A 22016-nucleotide genomic window follows, 5' to 3' on the forward strand; every position below is an offset into this window, starting at 1 on the left:
GATTATAATGGAGTTTGGACAATTTTTAAAATAATCAAAATTTGTTTTTCTTTCGAAATATTTAATAAGCCATGAACTTTTTCAAAAATCTGAAAGGCGCATATTTATGACTCCACAAAACTGCAATTCTTTCGCCATTTAACCGACTCTCTATCTCCAGTAACTACTCCGAGATACCCATAGAGAACATCGTAGGAAACTCATCCTGTATACTCATACTTGATTTGTTGAAATAACTTTGCAAGCATTTGATACAAAAAATTTATTAAATTTTTAGGAGTTTCCTAATTTTTTGCATGTTTCTTGGGTACTATTACGGTTTCCAAATCGGGATGCCGGTGTATATTTTATTCCCGAAATTCCGATATTAAATCCCGTGATTCCGAAAATCCCGAAAAATTTAAATACCCAATCTAAGATAATTCGACTTTATACAGGGTCCGGCAATAATGCGTCGGACATCTGTAGCTCCTAGAATAAAAAACTTGGAAATTTTGTTTAAGTGCAAATCTAAAGTATGTTCTAGAATGTATTTAAGGAAAATATTTTAACTTCTATAGGGCGGCTCAAAAAAGTAGTAGATCGGGATGATTTTTTTTACTGGAACACTCTGTATATTATTGCGTTTTGGGCTTCTTTTCAGATCACTTTACATAATCCTAAGATATGACTAAATATATTTTGATAGTTTCAGAGATATTGATAAATAAATAAAAAATATATTTTTTTCATCCTTCCTCAAAAAAATATAAATATACAAGCACTGTCCTGAAATCAAAACTATATTAGATATTTACTTTAGATCGTCTATACTTATTTTCTATATATATACAGGATGTTCAAAATTTTACGCCAAACTTTCTAAAATTAAAAATAATTTTTCTTCGTTTTTTTAAAAGGAACACTTTGTATATTATTTTTTCAACAGATGGAGAATTAAAAAATGAACATTTTTTGTATTTAGAGTATTTGAAAATTTCTAACGGTTTCGCAGATATTCGCGGTTTTATATTTCATATGGCATTTTCCATAGTAAATTTTTATCAAAGCCACCAAATGATTTTTCTTTCGTATTTTACCGTTGAGAGAGCCATATGAAATAATACTGCGCGTATCTGCTAAACCATTAAAAATTTTGAAATACTTTAAATACAAAAATCTTTATTTTTTAATTCTCCATCTAATAAAAAATAATTTACAAAGTGTTCCATTAAAAAAAAACAAAGAAAAATTATTTTATATTTTAGAAAGTTTTGTGTAAAATTTTGAACATCCTCTATGATTTAAGATTACGATATTTATAAAGTTATAGACCATCTAAAGTAAATACCTAATATAGTTTCGATTTCAGGACAGTTCTTGTATTTCTAATATTTTTTTTAAGGCAGCTTGAAAAAAAATATATTTTTTATTTATTTATTAATATCTTTGAAATTACTACTTTGAATAAATACATTTTTGAGCCACCCTGTAAAAGTTAAAATATTTTACTGAAATAGATCCTAGTATACACTTTTTTCCTTTGTTTGCACAACAAAATTCCCAAGTTTTTTATTCTCGGAGTGACAGGTGTTCGACGCACATTTGCCGGACCCTGTACACTTTCTTACTAGAACTACTTTCTTCTTTTTTAACTAGTCTTTCAAAGATCGTACTTTATTTATACTAAGCAGAACATCAATATTTAAAAGTTATATTTACGTGTTAGCTGTATTTAATTTTTTTTTGCAACAAGAATAATTGTATTTTTTTTCCTCCCGTCTTTTGATATGTATTTTTCCAATATCTATTGTGAACATCCAATAAATACACATTTTTATTTTTTTTCGCCAAACGTTTTTTAATTACTGTCGATAGCGATTAAAACATATGTTTTTCACAGTTAAGCGAATATTTAAAAAATATGTAATGCGTGTATTATGTATTTTTTGTTGATTGTCCAATGAACGCTACTGAATTTTGCAACAATTGCCTTTTGTATTTCAACTAACGCGTTCCATAGTCGCCAACACAATGATGGCCATATTTATTATTTAATTGAGAAAATTGTAACATAATTGATAGACCGCAATTTAGCTTTGACCGACTACGTATAGTGGTACTGAAGATATCGTGTCTGCGAATGGTACCTATATCATGTTGGAATTTAAAATTTTATTTTTTTTTTCTTAGTTACAACTATTTAAATTTAAAAGTATTTCTTCTATAAAAGGCATTTGATGGTAACGAAATTATTTTAAAGGTAAAATATATCAAAAGTCGTCATCATCATTTTCAGTTTATTCAACCATTTCCAGTTATGGTATGTATAGTCTCCCTCACATACTCTCTTTGTGTTTGGGCCCATTGTTGTCTATTGTTGGCTGTGCAGGTCCAAGTTATCTCTGCTAATTTCTTAATATTATAGTCCGATCTCAGGTTTGGTCTTCTTCTAGGTCTCTTAATTCCTCGTGGGTATCATGCTGTAATTTTTGTGGTCCATCTGAGGCGCGATTGTGTATTTTTAAATAATTAATATCATTATAGGCGGCTTTGCTATAAACGTCACAAATGTCGCAAACTGTTTACTTCAGCATTGACAGCTTGTAAGTGACTCGATACTTTGAGTAGTGAGATTTACTGTAAGTAATTTTAATTTTTTTAATTTTCAATTTTGTTAATTATTTAATTCAAAGTAATGGTCCGTGGAAAAGCTACAAATCAAAAACTACGGGAAATTATCATTCGTCAATACAGTACGGGAAAAACAATTCGAAAAATTTCTGATGATTTAAGTATTCCAAAAACCACGGTCTTTAATATAATAAAAAAATACGGCGAATCTGCCAATGTAGACGTTAGAGGTAAAAGTTCGGGAAGGCCAAAAGTTTGTATCTCAAAGAGATTTACGAAACTTAGTAAAAATTTGCAAGTCTGCGAGAAGAAGTACTCTTCGCAAAGTAACAGTTAAATGGAATACTGTAACTGGTTTAAATATATCAAGAGAATGTTGCCGAAAATATATCCATAAATGCGGTCTGGGGTTTTACAAGGTAAACTTTATTTTGTGTGGATAATCAATTACCTGAAGATTATTGGTACAAATTTTTATTTAGACCAAAGAAAAACCGCTACTGACAGAAATGCAAAAGAAAAATCGCTACAATTGAGCAAAATCTAAATTATCGTGGACACACAATGATTGGAAAAAGGTCATATTTAGCGATGAGTCTAAATTTGATGTTTGCGTTGGAGATCATCGAAAACGAATAATACGAAATAAAGCAGAAGCCTTTCATAAAGATTGCTTAAAGAGGGTTGTTAAATTTCCTAAGGGGATTATGGTTTGGGGTTGCATGTCAGTAAGAGGTTTGGGCAAATTAAATTTTATACATGGCACTGTTAACGCCCAAAAACATCAACATATACTTGGGACCTCACTTTTGCCTAGTGCTCAAGAATTGTTTCCAAACGAAAACTATATTTTCCAACAAGATGGAGCATTGTGCCATTCAGCAAAATCAACTAAAGATTGGTTCAGTAATAATAATATAAAAGTTCTATCCCATCCTGCAAGTAGTCCGGACCTCAATGTTATAGAAACCGAGTGGCATAAAATGAAGCAATATTTAAGAAACCACCCTCAACGAACAATTTTTGATTCGTGGGCAAAACTGCAGGAAATTTGGGATAATTTTTCTCCTCAAATGTGCCAATCTGTGGTAAATACAATGCCATTAAGAGTTCAGGCAGTTGTTAAGGCGAAAGGTGACGTAACTCCGTATTAAACAAATTTCTTGTTGTGCTGTCCCAATATATAGTTGTCAGCAAATTTGGGTTGATTTTGGAAAAATAAGCTATTATCAAAAGTGATTTGTTTGCAAAGTTATAAAAATGTAGTAAAATTGTCTAGATCATATTGTAATGTTTGAATTTAGAATAATAAACAAAATAAATTGAGTTGTTTTAACAAATTACTATTTTCATTGCAAAAAAGACCTTGTCCCAACATATAGTTGTTAGGGCTCGTAGTACAAATGATTAGGACAACGGCCCAGTTACGTCGAAATACCGGTTCCCATTAGAACACCGAAGTTAAGCGACGTAAGGCGATACTAGTGGATGGACGCGTGACCGGTTCGAAACTCTGTATCGGGCTGTTGTACAAAAAAGGCAAAAGGGTAAAATCTATTGACACACACTGCTCATTCTCGCCGGTTCGAGGCCGGATGAGAATGAGATCGGATATCTCGTGAGTAAAAGTCGATTTAGACACTTGCCAAGTCGGTAGGCCATTGACCATGCTATGGCCGAGGACCGCGGTTCGGATTCCGCAAACAAAGTAGTCCCCGTCCAAGATTAGCCCTGGCAGCAAAAAGGAGACGTTAACTTCAAATCTTTACTTTCTTTACTTTACAAATGATTAGAAGATTAGGTTACACCACTTACGACCTATCTTATAAGTTGTTCAAAATGGTGTCCATTTTCCTGTAAACAATTAACCGGCATTCTGCTGTAATTCGCCTTTTAAGATTACCTACCAATAGGTTGTGTTTTATAAACAATGGATTTAAGATGTCCCCAAACGAAGAAGTTTAAGAGAGTTATATCCGGTGAACTTGGAGGCTATTCAATTGATCCCCTTCTGCCAATTCATGTACCCAGAAATCTCTGGTTTAGCCACTGGCGGACCGGAAGAAAATAATGAGGTGGAGGAACTACCGTCCTTCTGGAATGTTAACAAATCCTTCTGTAAAACTGTATTACCCTCTGCATCAATTTGAGTTTCTAGCTCTTGAGAGATAAAAAGGAACAATAGTATCTTGAAGCATATTAAGATATAGATCACCTGTAAGGTTTCCTTCAATAAATTAAGGACCAGTAATGGAATTTCCAAGAACACCTGCCCAAACATTAACTTTTTGGGGCTTTTAACATTAACATATTGTGTATGTCCTTCTCGAAAAATATGCGCGTTTTCGTCACTCCAATAATCGAATTTGAGAAAAGAAACGTTAATGTTTATGATGTTTTCTGTTTATTAATATTTCGACCCCCCTAGAAAAATGTAATGGCTACGTCCATGTTGCCATCTAATCTTCTAATCATTTGTACCACAAGGAGACGCATTGCAATAATTTTTGTGTAAACACTAGCCTGAAAACCAAAATCTCAATGCAGGCATGTTTAATTGTTTCTGCAACTTTGAAACGCGATTATTCGGAAACTTCTGGACTAAAAACAAGAAAGTAGGATACCACTGAAAAGAAAATTAAACGCCCTTTAAAACGATGTGCCACTTGTCCCCCATTGCCATTTAAGATGGTAAGGGTGACATCTACCCCTCCTAGGGGATTCAAAAAAAGGATAAAACTATTCATTTCAAGTGTCCCCCTTACAAATAAAATTGACGTGTCTTTCCGATTTCTCATATTTTTAACTGCAAGAAAGATATTAAGGGTGGGAAGTTTTAAAATTGACACAATGTATGTAATACTGTTGTACTACTATTGTAACAAATTAAAAAATAGGTAAATTAATTCAACCGTTGCGTTGTAAAGTTATGCGCTAACCAACAAACAATATTTAATTTTTGTATTGTTGCATGAAAAAACAGTTCAACATTGAACATTTTAAAGTGAATGAATTATTTTCTTCTGAAATTACATTGCTACTGTAAAGCTACCTATACATTCGGCGACACTATACTATACCACCCCCACCCAAAAAAAAAACAGGAGGCTGTAGTCACAGCATCAGTGGTTTTTGTTTAATTATCTTAAACCATTCTCAAACAAATTGTTAAGGCGATATGATCGCGAAGAACCGCCAGATATAAATAAATGTCGCCCGAAAAGCGAATTTTATTAGTTTAGAGTTTTTATTGTAACAAAATCATCTGTTTTACAACGACAAACAAGGAATGTGCCTTTCCGTTTTTACTACTAGCCTATCGCACTACTTAAATTAATCGATTTTTGGTCAATTTGTAAAACGGCACGTTTTCTGCAGTCGATTGAAGTCAAAGCCGGTTGTTTCATTTATTCAAGAGAGTTTTCCTTAAGTTTTTTTTCGAAAATATCGTTTAGTGTAGTTTTTTTAAGTCTTTTGTGGCTTTTTGGTGATTCGATATGGGGAAATGTTGGCCATTTTTCAAAAACAACAAAAAGGTGAGAAATATTTAAATCTTATTTTTTAAGCCGATTTATATTTGTTTATTTTTTTTTAACACTGACTGTGATGACATTATATTTTCAGAATATAAACAAATTTTACTGCGTGATTTATTTTGTTTTTTAATTTGATTTAAGTTTGATGCATTGATTATGATCACACAGATCACAGCTTCACAATGTAAACAAATTATATTGTACGATCACAATGTTTTTTGATCAATAGGACTTTCACAGTTACAAATATTCTAATGTCATTTCCTATAATTTGAATTATTTTGTTTCTTATCATTAAAACGCAGGTTTAGTTATAAAAGAAATAAATTTGACTAAAAAGTAGTCTTATGTGAAGTCGTATTTAATTCATGAGTTATAAGTACGATGTTATTAGACTTATCTTTGTCTGATGACGGTAAACAGTTGAGGAGCAGACTTACTAAATGCAATTTGTCATTAATATACCGGGTGTGTCTCAAAAGTGGCTCACTCCTATAACTTTTTTATTTTTTTAGTTAAAAAAAACGAGATTTGGTATGTTAGTATATGACATAAATTAGAATTGATTGACGTATTCAATTGTTTTTAGTCACTTCCTCTTTCACCGGAAATGACTACAACTTTTGATTTTTAAATGGTACCCTCGGTATTTCTTTTCTTTATTCGATAGAAAATGTCACTCTGAATAGAATGACATATCATATGTCAACTTTTGACATTTTCGCGTATGGTTTATTTGAAAGTATAACTTGCGGTTCGTAACGAAAATTTTACTTGAAATACCAAGTGTGTGGTATCAAATTATTCGTAAAAAAATGCTTTTTCTAAATATGCTAATGAGCCACCCTCGTTCCATTTGAAAAAATTGAGATATGATTAAAAATACGATTTGAGCATTTTCTAACTGGCCAGGACAAGGCACTAAAAACATTAGACCTTTCCAAGGCTCCTTGATGAAGAGTTAGTGTTTTTAACATAGCCATGGCACTCTAGATTGAATTTTAAAATACAATTTTTTATTAAGCGAGAATGTCAAAAGTTGACATATGATATGACATTCTATTCAGAATGTCATTTTCTATCGAATAAAAAAAAGAAATACCGAGGGTACCTTTTAAAAATCAAAAGTTGTAGTCATCTCTGGTTAAACAGGAAGTGACTACAAACAATTGAATACACCAATCAGTCCTAATTTATGTCATATACTAACATACCAAATCTCGTTTTTTTATCTGAAAAAATAAACAAGTTATAGGGGTGAGCCACTTTTGAGACGCACCCGGTATTGTACTTTTGTGCTTAGACGTGAAAGTGCTTTATTTTTATGCTTAGGCGTTAACATGACTTTTTTATATAGCAATCACGTTGCAGAAATTAATACTCTTGTGATGTTTGAAAAAAAACACTTAGTTCTAAGTTTTATACCATGTCTAATTAAATTTGGATGAAAGGAATATTTCTTGTTGCTGTAGATAATTTTCTCAGGAAAAATACGTAAATAAAAAGGACTTAAGCGAAAAAAAGTCAAAAGGACAATTTGTTCCAAAAAAAGGACTCCTTTTCAAAAAAGGACAAGTAGCAACCCTACATCTAAAGGACAATCAACAGTTTTTTTCAATTTTTTCAGATGTAATCAAAACTAGATTTTTCACATGTATGTGTACTATTTTTATGATTTTTTTTCCATTTTTCAAGTATACTAGTTTTTCGGTAAGTTTCTTTCAAACTAGATATAATCAAAACTAGATTTTTCACATGTCTGTGTACTATTTTTATGATTTTTCATCCATTTTTCAAGTATACTAGTTTTTCGGTAAGTTCCTTGCAAAATGCGTGGCAGTTTTTTTTTGTTTCCAGAATTCGAAAAAATGGACAAAATTCATCTAGATAGTCTGCTCCTCAGTTGTTATGGGGAATTACTGAATTAAATACGTATAATATAATTTTTTCACAATTTTCATAATTTTTTGAAAAAAAAATGAACTGATAATTTTTACTCTTTTGTTTCCAGACCATAAATTAAAGTAGTTAATTGAATTTAGATTTAATTGTTTTATTTTTTTTTGAGAGTTTTTTTGACAGTAATAAGGACAAAACGGTATAGATTAATAAAAATAAAATAATAGCATCAGTGCTAAAAGCCTTAAGAAGAAAATAACACCTAATAATAACAACAGCAACGTCGAATTAAGCTGAATTGAAGCAAGTTACATAAATTTGAAGCCGCATTTCCTGCTATAATAAGAGGTATCATTATCTCTAATAGGTGTAATATTATTTTCTTGTTAAGATGGAATTAAACGTTCAGTCTCATGGAACAGAATATTTATACAAGGCGACTCTGTGAATCTTGCGAAACATTCTAAAAACAGATTTTTAGTTATAAATAAACAAATTAACCGGGTGGTGCATTGTAGCTAACATGTATTTATACCGTACGCAAACCCTTAAAAAATATATTAAGAACTCAAGTAGTAAAATCAACAGGGTAGCCAATATTTGGACAGTTGAAAATTCGTATGAATTATTTTTTTTTCAACAATGCACCACCCGGTATCTATAAACGTTTTGTTACCGATATATCGAATGTTGGTTTTTATTTATTTAGTTAATAATAGGTAATATATATACAGGGTGGCCCATCGAAAAGGTAATTTTTTTTTCAGAAAATTCAAAATCACGTCAATTTTGTTTATGAGGGGGACAACGTTTGCCCCAAAAATGATTGCAAAATCTTCAACCCTCTAAGCGGGGGGTGTCATCCCCCAATTTTTTTGAAATGGGAAGGGGGGTCAAGTGGTACCGCAATGAAAAGGGCTTTCTATTCTCTATACTTTCCGGCTTCGTTTTTGAAAATCGGTCAAGTCATTGAGAAAATATGAAAGATTGAAATTTGAAAAGTTTATTTAAACATTTATCAGAGTAAATGATAAGGATAAATTCCTTCGACCAATTTGCTGTTTTTTCCTTATTATTTCTAGATGTTTACGCATTTTTTCACGTGCCACAAGGTTGAACGATCAGGTGCGGTAGTTGCTAGATAGCTGTTCAGTGACTTATGCGTTGAAGTTCTTCTCAATATCGTTAAACTTTTTAATAATTATGGTGTACTCACTTGTAGAAACAGTGGAAATAATCGAACTTTATTTTAAAAATAATGAATGTGGCAATCGGGTTGCGCAGATATTCAACGAACGCCATCCTGACAAACACTTTATGGCAAAATTGTTCGCGAGTTAGCAAAATTTAGCGAAACTGGTTCCGTTATGAATAAAAAGAGGCAGAGGGAAAATCCTGTAATAAATGAAGCTATGGAGGTATTCGTATTGCAAATTGCCATGGATCCATGGCAATTTTGTGAAACTATGAGTGAACGAGTGGCGAATGATAATAATTTCCTATTTAATGTGTGTATTTCAGATGAGTGTATTTTCTTTTTGAACGGTGTAGTTAATCAGCACAACCGTCGGTACTCGGCTGAGGACAACTCCAGGGGTTTTCACGAGGTGCACACACAAAACCCTCAGAAATTGAACGTGTGGGCTGTTATTTTTGAAAATTCTATTGTGGGTGAGTTTAACGATATTGAGAAGAACTTCAACGCACAAGTCACAGAACAGCTATCTAGCAACTACCGCACCTGATCGTTCAACCTTGTGGCAAGTGAAAAAATGCGTAAACACCTAGAAATAATAAGAAAAAACCTCAAATTAGTCGAAGGAATTTATCCTTATCATTTACTCTGATAAATGTTTAAATAAACTTTTCAAATTTCAATCCTTACTATTTTCTCAATGACTCGACCGATTTTCAAAAACGAGGCGGAGAAATATAGAGAATAGAAAGCTCTTTTCATTGCGGCGCCACTTGACCCCTCTTCCCATTTGAAAAAGTTGGGGGATGACACCCCCGCTTAGAGGGTTGATGATTTTGCAATCATTTTTGGGGCAAAAGTTGTCCCCCTTATAAACAAAATTGACGTGTTTTTGAATTTTTTGAAAAAAAGAATACCTTAGCCGTTATGCCTTGTGGAACGTTTTCGATGGGCCACCCTGTATGTATTGTTTTATTAGGAGTAAAAATGATACTTTTCGTGGCGGCGAGGCTTTCGGTTTGACGTTACAGGCGAGACAAAAAGTACAAAAAGTAAAGATTTCAGTTAACGTCTCCTTTTTGCCGCCAGGGCTAATCTGGACAGATACAACAAAAAGTACATTTTTACTCCGAATAGTGTGTTCTTTTTTTTCAAACGTCTCGCGACCTAAATAATACATACAGTGTGTCAAAAAATAGTGTATTTATTACATAAAAAAAGTCCTGGCTTTAATTTTCATTTATTGAAATTACTGTATCTACAAGGACAAAAGAAGTACCATCAGTAGTACTCTCTACCCTAAAGGAAAGTACCCTTTCGAGGCTGTTACTTCATAATCGCCATTCGCTTTGGGATTAAAATGTGTGTAAAGCTTCATTCAGAACCTCCCAATTAGTGGAATAAATTAGTCGTTTCAATTACACTTTATACTTTTTAGTTTACGATCATTCACAATGTCTAAAAAACACAATTAAAATTAATAAAATATCCTAACAACAGCTTGCGGTATCCATAGAGAAAGCATAATATTTAGCTTATAAAACAATAAACTTTTGATTTCTAACCAAAATTTTTCTTGACGGGTGATAATCAAAGGCCAAAATGACATTCCTCACAAATTTTGAAATTATAATTAGTGGAAAAGTCAAAAGTTTGTTAACTTCTTCCACTAATTGAAAATGACTACCACTAATTATGACGTTCTGAATGCTTACATTAAAATTAGGCGAACAAACTTCTATATACGACTAATTGAAACTACTAATTTATTCCACTGATTTCGAGGTTCTGAATGAAGCTCCAGAGTACCAAATTTCAGGATAAAACGGTTTACCAATGTTCTTAAAAGTAAACAAAATATATTATTTTTATTTAACCTTTTGAGGGCTGTAATTTCTTCAGGAACTTTTTGTTTTATTTTGATCTGTAGAATCACCCACCAAAATTAGATAAAAACTATTTTTTGACACCCTGTATACAGAGGGATTCATTTAACCATTTGGTTCTAGCGATATAGAGAAATATATAGCAGCGAAAAATACTGACACTTCGCATCCATCCATATGTATAGTATATAGTTATCGATAATTTAAATAATTTGCTTTTATTGAAACCGGAAGTGCTGTAATTCAAATGAGCTTTTCCAAGGATTTTTATTTTTTTAGATTACGCATTCATGCTAAACGATTTAATGACACGTGCAGTTTTTAGACTATATTAAAAATAAATTTATCAAACTTAACTAATTAAGTAATTATTTATTAGGTTAAAATCTGGATAAATAACTTTTTAGTCGATTCTCGTTTTATCTAGAAACCATTTTAAATGACACACGGATTACTTACTTTCGAATTTTAATATACCCGGTGCGTCTCAAAAGCTCATCCCTATAACTTTTTTATTTTTTCGGATAAAAAACGAGATTTGGTGTGTTAATATATAACAGAAATTAGGATTGATTGACGTATTCAATTGTTTTTGGTCACTTTCTGTTTCACCGGAAATGACTACAACTTTTGATTTTTAAATGACACCCTCCATATTTTTTACTTTATTGAATAGCAAATGATACTCCGAATAGAATGACATATCATATGTCAACTTTTGACATTTTGCTTATAAAAAATTCATATTTTAAATTTCTTGTTGTTTGGCAAATCCATGCTAGACCTATCAGACCTAGGAGACATATTACCCTCGGACATAACGGCCTACATAGGCCGTTATGTCCACCAGCCCTTTAACAATAAAAGACAAAGCCTTTTAACATTAACCAGCCTTTTAACGTTAACCACCAGCCTTTTAGCATTAAAAGGCTGGGTCTTGAGGGTGAACTTTAACGCTTTTTTATATTAAAGAGCTTAAACTGAGCCACAATAGGCCCTCGCGGCCGCAGTGGAGGGTCCCATGGGACCCACTCTTAGTCAATACAATACAATACATTTAAAGAACAAGTTGTGGTTATTTTCGGTGAAACAGGGAGTAACCAAAAACAATAATTTTTGCTGATTGATGAAGAGCAACCTCTAAAATGGCTACAGGATATCTAGCCAAAATCAGTTACAGTAACTGACTCCTTGATTGACAACCAGAACTGGGCAGTTTTAAAGATATTTTAAATCAGAAATGTTAATAAATTGTCAGATCGAATAATTGTGATTTTTGAAAATAAACAATTATTTTTATGATAAATAATACATATACAAGGGTGCTTTTATGTGTAAGTACTTTCTTAAAGGACTGTGTGAGATAAAGCAGTTTTCGTGCTAGTATAAATTTAAATTTGGAATAGAAAACAAATTTATTGCAGTATAGGTATATAATAAAATTATATAAGGATTCTTGCCACTTAACTGCTTATATAGAAATTTAATTCTACGCTGTGTTTGTCATAATGTGGATCAACCTGCTCTCACTACCGGTTTCGGAGCCCTACTCCATCATCAGGTGAGCTTGGGCAGATCCACAAAATGACAACCACAGCGCAGAGATAGTTAATTCCGACTTGTTGGAAACTGTCGGTTAGATATAAGTCCCGAGCGGAAGATAGCGGCCTGCGTGCAATGGTAGTACTTTCGTACCACCGGGGCGCAACTATCGATAGTAAAAGGATGGTAAAAGGCTTTTTTTCAGGCAAGTCAAATTATAAAATATTTACATTTTGTGGATCTGCTCAAGCTCACCTGATGATGGAGTAGGGCTCCGAAACCGGTAGTCAGAGCAGGTTGATCCACATTATGACAAACACAGCGTAGAATTAAATTTCTATATAAGCAGTTACGTGGCAAGAATCCTTATATAATTTTATTATATACCTATACTGCAAGAAATTTGTTTTCTATTTTATAATTTGGCTTGCCTGAAAAAAAGCCTTTTACCGTCCTTTCACTATCGATAGTTGCGCCCCGGTGGTACGAAAGTACTACCATTGCACGCAGGCCGCTATCTTCCGTTCGGGACTTAATATCTAACCGACACTTTCCGACAAGTCGGAATTAACTATCTCTGCGCTGTGGTTGTCATTTTGTGGATCTGCCCAAGCTCCTGATGATGGAGTAGGGCTCCGAAACCGGTAGTGAGAGCAGGTTGATCCACATTATAACAAACACAGCGTAGAATTAAATTTCTATATAAGCAGTTAAGTGGCAAGAATCCTTATATAATTTTATTTAAATTTGGAGTAACATGTGTATCAACATATCATCCAATCGGCCTTGGTCTATACATTTAAGCTTACGTGCTAAAAATAATAGAACTAATAGACCTATTATTCTATAATCCTGCCCAATCACCATTTCTTTCCACCATATAAATGTATAGTAAATATAATCCATGTTTGGTGAAATAATCAAATACACACGATTTACAAAAAGGATTAAAATTGATAAATTCTTGCGAATAAGATAAGAAACAAATAAACGTGATAACTCTGAAACTCAAATTTTTGTAGTAATATTAATAGTTAAAAACTATTTTATTACATGCTATTACAGCCTCTTCATCTCTGCCTGCCATAATTTGTATGAAAATCTTACCAAGTGTACGAAAACAGTTGTAGAATAGGCGCAGCAGATGAAATACAGAAAAACAAGCGAAGTTGACGAGCTGGTAGTGAATAAACTGTGATACTACTATACATATAATACACATATTTCCACTATACATGCTGATATATCAGTAAAATTGGGCAGATTTTCTACATAATTTGGAGAGAAATAGTTATGCATAAACTTTAGTCTGTCCAACGACAAAATCATTCACAGTGATAGATGTGTCTGTCATTATAATTTCAAAGTAGTTTATTTTATTTTGCTAATAAATAAGTTGGTACGGTTGGAACGCATAGTAGGAAATTAATATATCTAAAATTTTAGGGACAAGTGGTTAACTTCAAAATATTATGCACAAAATGTACAAAATAAATTAAATAAATAACACAAAACATAAATAAAACAAAATAATTTATTAAAAATAACACTTACTTAATTTTAGACCTTACAAGTTAATCAATTAACTTTAATCTTAATTTGTTAAATGCTGTAGTACCTGTAAATACCTGCAGGACCTACTAAAATATATTATTTACCTATCGTGTGATGTTATTTTACTCCTACTCTTTTAGGTATACAAACTTTATTGGTGGCTAATATAACTTTCTAAATATATCTCTGGCAAACTGTGTTTCTGGCCACCGAATATTAATTATAAACTGTGTTCTGGGTCTACACTTAGTTTTCCCTTAATTTTTCCTCCATTTAACTTTAAAACCACAAAACATATGTAATAACACAGTCTAAAATTCAAAATATTTATCATTTCTGTTTGATATAATTTGATTTGAAATTTAACCTATAATTTGGCAAGAGCTTGACAAGTCTCAAAAGTCTTAAGTCGAATTCATACGCATCTGTGTTCGTGCGTCGTTCATCGTTCCGTCACTCCAATAATATTGAAATATAATGTGGTCATTTTTGAAATAAACCAATAAAATTGGTTAAAATCAACAAGAGGCGACGCATAACGGATTTATATAAACTCATTTATAGTTAACTTAAAAATATTAGAAACGTTTTTTAGTGAAATAAATGGATTGGTATGGGCGGATAACTATTTTTTATATACTAACATATTAAGAGAGTACCAAACATTATTTGAACTTTGTATTCTTCTTATAGTCTTCTTTATACTTATATGTGCATTTTTTCAGGACGATAATCAATCGCCGAATTGGTTGACTGCCAGCGAGGCGAGTAGTTTGGAATTCAAAGCAGTCGCCGAAAGGTTAGAGGTAGATGTCAGCAAAGGAATTAGCTGGCAAGATGCCACACAAAGAAGAGTGTTGTGCGGGTAAGATTTGTACATTAAAATTATATATTATTGAAATCACAAAGAACCCCAAATATTTTTAGTAAGTAAAATAAGATCCTATTGTGGCTCAGTTCTATAAACTTTAAAATTCACCCTCAAGACCCAACCTACTAAGACTACTTGCATTAGTGTATTTAAAATTGGTCAAACTGACAAAAATCGCATGCGTTTTTCAATCTCAATTTTTCAGTTTTTCCATTCCAATCTCAGATTTTTCTCAGTCTGCTAGTCATCATCACCTTATTTATCAAGACCTTATACGAGATTAATTATTTGCCAGATAAAAATTAAATTTTAATAGCGTTGTTATGATTGTAATTAAAACATATTTTTTGTTTTCATTATTAAACAGTGTGTGAATGTCTCTTATAATAATAATAATAATTACATACGTATAAATATATAAGTATGTATACCGGGTGCATCTCAAAATTGGATCAAACCTATAACTTTTTTATTTTTTCAGATAAAAAAACGAGATTTGGTGTGTTAGTATATGACATAAATTAGGATTGATTGACGTATTGAATTGTTTTTGATCACTTCATGTTTCACCGGAAATTTTCACTCGGTATATTTTTACTTTATTTGATAGAAAATGGTACTCTGAATAGAATGACATATCATATGTCAACTTTTGATCTCGCTTACAAAAATTGTTTTTTAACGTTAGCAACAGATGGTTTTGTTAATAAAGTTCCTATAAGTATATGTATAAAACCACAGGAAACTGTAGGCAATAAATTGAAAAGTATTAAAAAAATATGAGCATTATCTTTTCTAATTTTTTATTAGTGTCCGAAAACTCTGTTACTTGGCAAACTATTAAATTTAGTAGTTTTTATTTCAAAATAAGCTAAAAATTGGTCCTGGCAGGGTGCCGTTACATATTTACTTCTTTCTAAAAGTTTATGAACATCACACGCTATGGTAACATAACATTATATGTGTATAATTATAATATTTCAAGGATGTCAGAATATATTTCGTGTTAAAAGTTATTATATACAGATACGAAATACAAAAGTTTATTTTTACTTACGATTGCTTGTTGTTTAATAAATTTGATGTCAAGTAACTAAAGTATTATTAAATAAATATTTTAGTTACCTTTATACTCACATTAAATCGATGTCTCCTAAACTTGCTTATTATATATTATTTTGTTACCTGTGTTAAAAATATATTCCAAACCAAATCACTAGTACAGATAAGTGTTTATATGGCACTGACGTACCAGCAAATCGGCCTTAAAGCGTTGCGGCGATGAATTGTTGTGGCTATTGACAGTTTATTCTTAAGTTATCTGTGAGTTGCTACTTTGATTTCACTGTTAAAATATCACAGTATCTGGCAGCACTACATGACTAAAGAATATTTTATATACAGGGTGGTCCGAACTGTATTCCGGAAACTTCGGCAGCATATTCTGCAGATAAAAATAAATAAAAAAGTTCGTATTAATGTATGTCCTAAAATGCTTAGTTTCGGAGATACACGGTGTAGAAGTTTCATTTTTATTTCCATTTTTTCTAAATAATTTCTGAAGTAACGTCAATATTTTGATGAAAAGTGGTGTCTGGGAGTTTTATGACATGAGAAATTTGATTTTGATGTCAATATGACTCCTATTTCTAGGGGGCGCCACCTACATGCGTTTTGACTGTTTTGAAGAGTAATAACTTTTCGACGGTACCTGTATAAAAGTTCTAATCGTAAATTTTTCTTCAAAAAATGATGATAAAACATTGTCTGTTGAACTTTTGGCACAAAAAAGTTTCAAATTTATGATTTCAGTCTAAAAACTATCTAGTCAACATGTTTAATTTATGTCAATGACAGGTATTAATAATTTCAGTTCCAAATATCACGAGAATCATTACTCATAGTGATTTTTACTAAGAGACATTTTTTATGTAAAAAACTTCGTAAATGTATATTTTTTTACCCAGTAGTTTTATACAGGTACGGACGAAAAGTTATTTCCCTTCAAACCAATTAAAAATATGTAGGTGGCCCACTCTACAAGTAGGAGTCATATTGACATCTAAATCAAATTTTTCGTGGCAAAAAAACTTCCAGAGAACAATTTGCATTCAAATATTGACGTTACTCCAGAAATTATTTGAAAAAATCGAAACTTCTACACCCTGTAACTCCGAAACTAAGCATTTTAGGACATACATTATACAAACTTTTTTACATATTTTCATATGCAGAATATGTTGCCGAAGTTTCCGGAATACAGTTCGGACCACCCTGTAGATAACAATGAAAATCTGTCATTGTTCCGTAATTCTCCATAAAAGTAAAATCTGTAATATTGGTATATTTTTGGCCCTGTATCTAAACGAGTATTATTTTATTGAAACTGTCTCTTTTATTTATGTGTACTTAATCGAATATATGTTTTTTGATTTCCTAGATACAACGAATTCACCGTATCGGTGGAGGATCCTCCATGGAAGAAGTACTTGGAGCAGTTCAAAAATCCCCTCATCCTGCTACTGTTGGCTTCGGCAGTCGTGTCGGGAGCCATGCAGCAGCTGGACGACGCCATCAGTATTACGGTCGCCATTATTATTGTCGTCACCGTAGCTTTCGTGCAGGAATACCGATCGGAGAAGAGCTTGCAGGAGCTGACGAAGCTGGTGCCGCCATCTTGCCATTGGTAGGTATCATCCCTAGGTAGCTTTGGTATCTACAGATGTGTAAGTGGAACCTGGATGCAGGTCCATAAAGCTTGATGTAACTCCCGATTCGACTCTTAAAATACCAGATCTACCTTAGATTTAGCCTTAGATTGACGATTTGATAGCCCAAAAAGAGTCATTTTTGAGGGTGGTCAAGGTTGTGTATCCCCAAATTTACATATACCTTAAAAAATGTCTATACCTATGTGGCGGATTTATCTCTCCAAAAAATCCTATATGGGTATTTCGCCACTGCAAGAAAATCATAAAATAAAATAGTTATTTTATGTAAACACTTCTGCGTTAATCCCAAACGGAAACTACTTGTCAGAAGTTAGGTTTAAAGATATACGAACAAAAAAATACTTAACGTTTCGGAAAGTTTATCTTTTTCCGTCGTCGGAAGCAAAAAATATAAAAAATAAAGAAAAAAACTATTTAAAATATTTAAATTCAACTATTCGAGAACACTTTAGTTTTTTTTAAAACAGATACGTCTACAAAAACCGACGTTCTGTTTGTGATGAGTGAAATGACATTATATCGTTGAGTGAAATGACATTATATCAAGTTAAACTTCAAAATTAACAATTACTACCTGATAACAATTACTTAATAAGGTAAAACCAAAAAGGCCCAAACTTTCTGTATGATTATTTTTAATTTTTACTTATGTTATGTTTTTTAAAATCAAAAAATCGATTGCCATACATTACTAACATCTACAGTTGCATGAGCAATACATTTATTTTTATTAGATTGTATTAAAAAAACCTCTTTTATTTTTCTTTTAGAGGCTATCGCTTCTTTCATTATAATTTTGGCGTTATTAAAATGTGTTCTGTGCCCTGTGTCCCATGAATGCTGACAAATCTTAGATTTGTGAAAATCTCCCTTTCTTAAATAATCTTTATGTTCTTTAATTCGAACATTTAAGGGTCTAGATGTTTCATCAATGTAAAATTTACCGCATTCACATGGTTTTTGGTACATTACATTTTTTGTTTGTCGTTCTGTATTCATTGGTTTAGTATTTGATAAAATGGAGCTAAGTGTATTAAACTAATTTCTGACAAGTAGTTTCCGTTTGGGATTAACGCAGAAGTGTTTGTTTCGCATAAAATAACTATTTTATATTGTAGATTTTCTTGCAGTGGCGAAATACCCATATAGGATTTTTTGGACACATATACCTTACAATCTCGATTGCTTGTTCCACGTAGTTTGCGCAGATTAATCTAATGTGAATAAGGCTATTGCGGCGTAGTTTGTGAAAAATATTTTATTGTTTTTTATTAAATAAATCTCTCTTTAATATCGTCTAAAAGCATTATTTAATATCGTCTAATATTTTTCGTGCTTTATTATATTATGCCTTATCAATATTAACTGAAAATACTTTTTGTATATTTATATTGTAATGGCAATAAACAAATACGGCCAATACGTTTAACCGTGTGCTGTATAATTTTAACATAATATATATAATTATTCTTTTTCAAACGTCACAAAAGTATTCATGTTTGCGACAAGAATGACAATATAAAAACGTCATTTTAATACGTAGGCATAAAAGTAAAGCACTTTTACGCCTAAGCAGAAAAGTGCGAAAGTATATTATTAACCTGGCATTAAGTGTCAAATACAACGAGCTTAACCAAAAAGGTGAGTTTATATGCATTCGTAATGCGTCGTCCGTCGTCCCGTTAGTCCAATCATATTCAAGTATGAGCTGTCATTTTTGAAAAATACCAATAAAATTACATAAAATCAACTGATGACGCATTACGGATGCATGTAAACCCACACTAAGCCAATTTCAAGCGAATAACCGTTGGTTATGGTTAACAGATTAACAAAGTTTTAAACGTCAGTTGTCTAGCAGTTGATTGACAACTGACGTTTAAAGCTTTGTTTATCTGTCAACTTTAACCAACGGTTATTCGCTTGAAATTTGACACTTGATGTCAGTTTATTTATTTATTTATTAAAATCACAGCATCAACAGCCTAAGCCAATTACTGACACCGATTAACCTATATTAATATACGAAAATCTTAAAACTGTTTAATAATACTTTTTCGCACTTTTGAAATAGAAACTTTAAACGTCAGCTGTCAGCTGTGTAGCAACTGATTGACAATTGACGTTTAAAGCATTGTTTATCTGTCAACCATAACCAACGATTATTCGTTTGAAATCAGCTATAGTTTCTCGATATACAGATTTGGTCATCGAAAGTGTGCGGTCTGGATTCTAACATGTAAGACAGTGATGTAGACAGATTAATGGAAAATCAAATGTTGTAAAAAGATAAAAATTGGGTCGACATATTTCTTGTAAGCGGTATTGCCGGATTTTGCATCAAAATTTCAAACCACACAAGTAGATGTTTACGAAAAATGTTGTATCTAGGGTTGAAACTTTATTTTTCGCTATTAGTTACTCATTTTACAACAGCTGTAATATATTATATTTAGTTTAGACATATTATCATTATTTCAGTAGTATACATGAAAGTTTTTAAAATAGCTTATATTAAGGTTTTGATTTTGTTTCTCTGTCTGTCAACCGGCCATTTATATTATTCTCTGTCACAGGCATTAAAATCCAGACCACATAAATTGGATGACCAGCAGGGTATAATTACTTACAAGGTATTAATTTTAAATATTCTTATATTATTTGCAATGTTTGCAATCGTTTAATGAATTATTTGTCATCATATTATCATTGTTATTATCATCAAAACGGAAGTTATATTATCAAAACGAGTGCATTGTAGACAATCTAATTTTATATTTGTTCTTTTTAGTTTACGCGAAGGAACCCCTGACACGTTTTTGGCTCGGGAATTGGTTCCTGGAGACATTGTTCTCCTAAATGTAGGTGACCGTGTCCCTGCAGATCTCAGATTGTTTGACGCAGTCGATTTACTTATCGACGAAAGTAGTTTCACCGGTGAAACAGAGCCCTCTAGGTTGGTATTACAACCATTTTTAATTACTTTATATTAAGTTTGTCATCGTTTCAGGAAAAATACTAACTCCGTTTTGAGACCAAACGGAGCACACGCATCCAACACCAATATAGCTTTTATGGGTACTTTGGTTAGAGCAGGAAATGGAAAGGTAGTGTTATTCATAGCTTTGTAGGACTATGTTCTAGCTTAAATTCATTTACGTAGGGTATCGTGGTTAGTACTGGAACAAACAGCGAGTTCGGTACGGTTTTCAAGATGATGATGGAAGAAAAGGCGCCTAAAACTCCACTTCAAAAGTCGATGGATTCGCTTGGAACGCAGTTGTCGCTATACTCATTCGCTATCATTGCTGTCATTATGCTTATCGGCTGGTGGCAGGGCAAGGTGCTTTTGGAAATGTTCCAAATAGGAGTCAGTTTAGCTGTAGCTGCCATACCTGAAGGTAAGCTGTAGATATTAAGGCTCCAAAAAAGATCATTCTTTTTTGTCGGATTTATCTGTTGTAAATGATTATATGACACAAAGAAATAAAACTACAAAAAAGAAACATCTGTGGTTCTTTATTATAAAGACTACTATTATATATTTTTTTTCTTCAAATAGGTTTACCTATCGTTGTAACGGTAACGTTAGCGTTGGGCGTGATGAGAATGGCTAAACGGAAAGCTATAGTAAAGAAACTGCCAACAGTTGAAACACTCGGTAAGTACGGTATTTTCTTAAATCTTATAAACTTCGTGGATAAGTAAATTTGTTTCATTTTTGTTGAAGATACATTAGCGAAATTCGACTATATGATTGTCTTTGACTGAACCAATCGTCTGTCTTTCTTTTGTATATATATCATTTTTACGAAATTACTTATCATTACACCGATTTTTTCTCATTTCACCGAATAAAAGTTGGTTTAAGAACGGAACATAGTTTAGATGTTTTCATACTTTTCGTGTTGTGGAGTTCTTTTAAGGATAAGACTGTTTTCCTATTGTGGTCAGCTTCACATATAACACATTTTATAATAATGTCTAGCCATTCACTAAATTAAACACAATAAGAAACTTTCAAAAAGAACATAAATTTAAAATCTAAAATATACATGGAAATCGAAATGATATCTTTTAATACCACGATTTAATACTACCAAGTGACATTATTTAAAATTGACTGTTACTCTGACTTTTGTCTGCCTCTGATGTTTGCCTTGGTTCCTTATTCTGTGGGTTTAAGAT

The 22016-nt window shown here is 32.2% G+C and overlaps 1 protein-coding gene across 3 annotated transcripts in view; it reads left to right on the forward strand.

Annotated features, from left to right (window-relative positions):
- Nucleotides 1-22016, forward strand: part of LOC115874702 (calcium-transporting ATPase type 2C member 1) — a 56502-nt gene that overhangs the window by 14007 nt on the left and 20479 nt on the right. For 2 of the 3 annotated variants that reach the window (XM_030889939.1, XM_030889938.1), the window contains exons 2-7: nt 14951-15090; nt 17537-17782; nt 20620-20784; nt 20839-20935; nt 20992-21229; nt 21391-21489. In XM_030889939.1, the coding sequence (XP_030745799.1) occupies nt 14951-15090; nt 17537-17782; nt 20620-20784; nt 20839-20935; nt 20992-21229; nt 21391-21489 (985 nt within the window). Of the gene's footprint in view, nt 1-5807; nt 6150-14950; nt 15091-17536; nt 17783-20619; nt 20785-20838; nt 20936-20991; nt 21230-21390; nt 21490-22016 lie in introns of those variants that run through there. The other variant, XM_030889940.1, reaches the window with a different exon arrangement.

This window comes from Sitophilus oryzae, unplaced genomic scaffold (assembly GCF_002938485.1).
Source record: "Sitophilus oryzae breed Bouriz unplaced genomic scaffold, Soryzae_2.0 scaffold_1297_pilon_pilon, whole genome shotgun sequence".
Lineage (NCBI taxonomy): Eukaryota > Metazoa > Arthropoda > Insecta > Coleoptera > Curculionidae > Sitophilus > Sitophilus oryzae.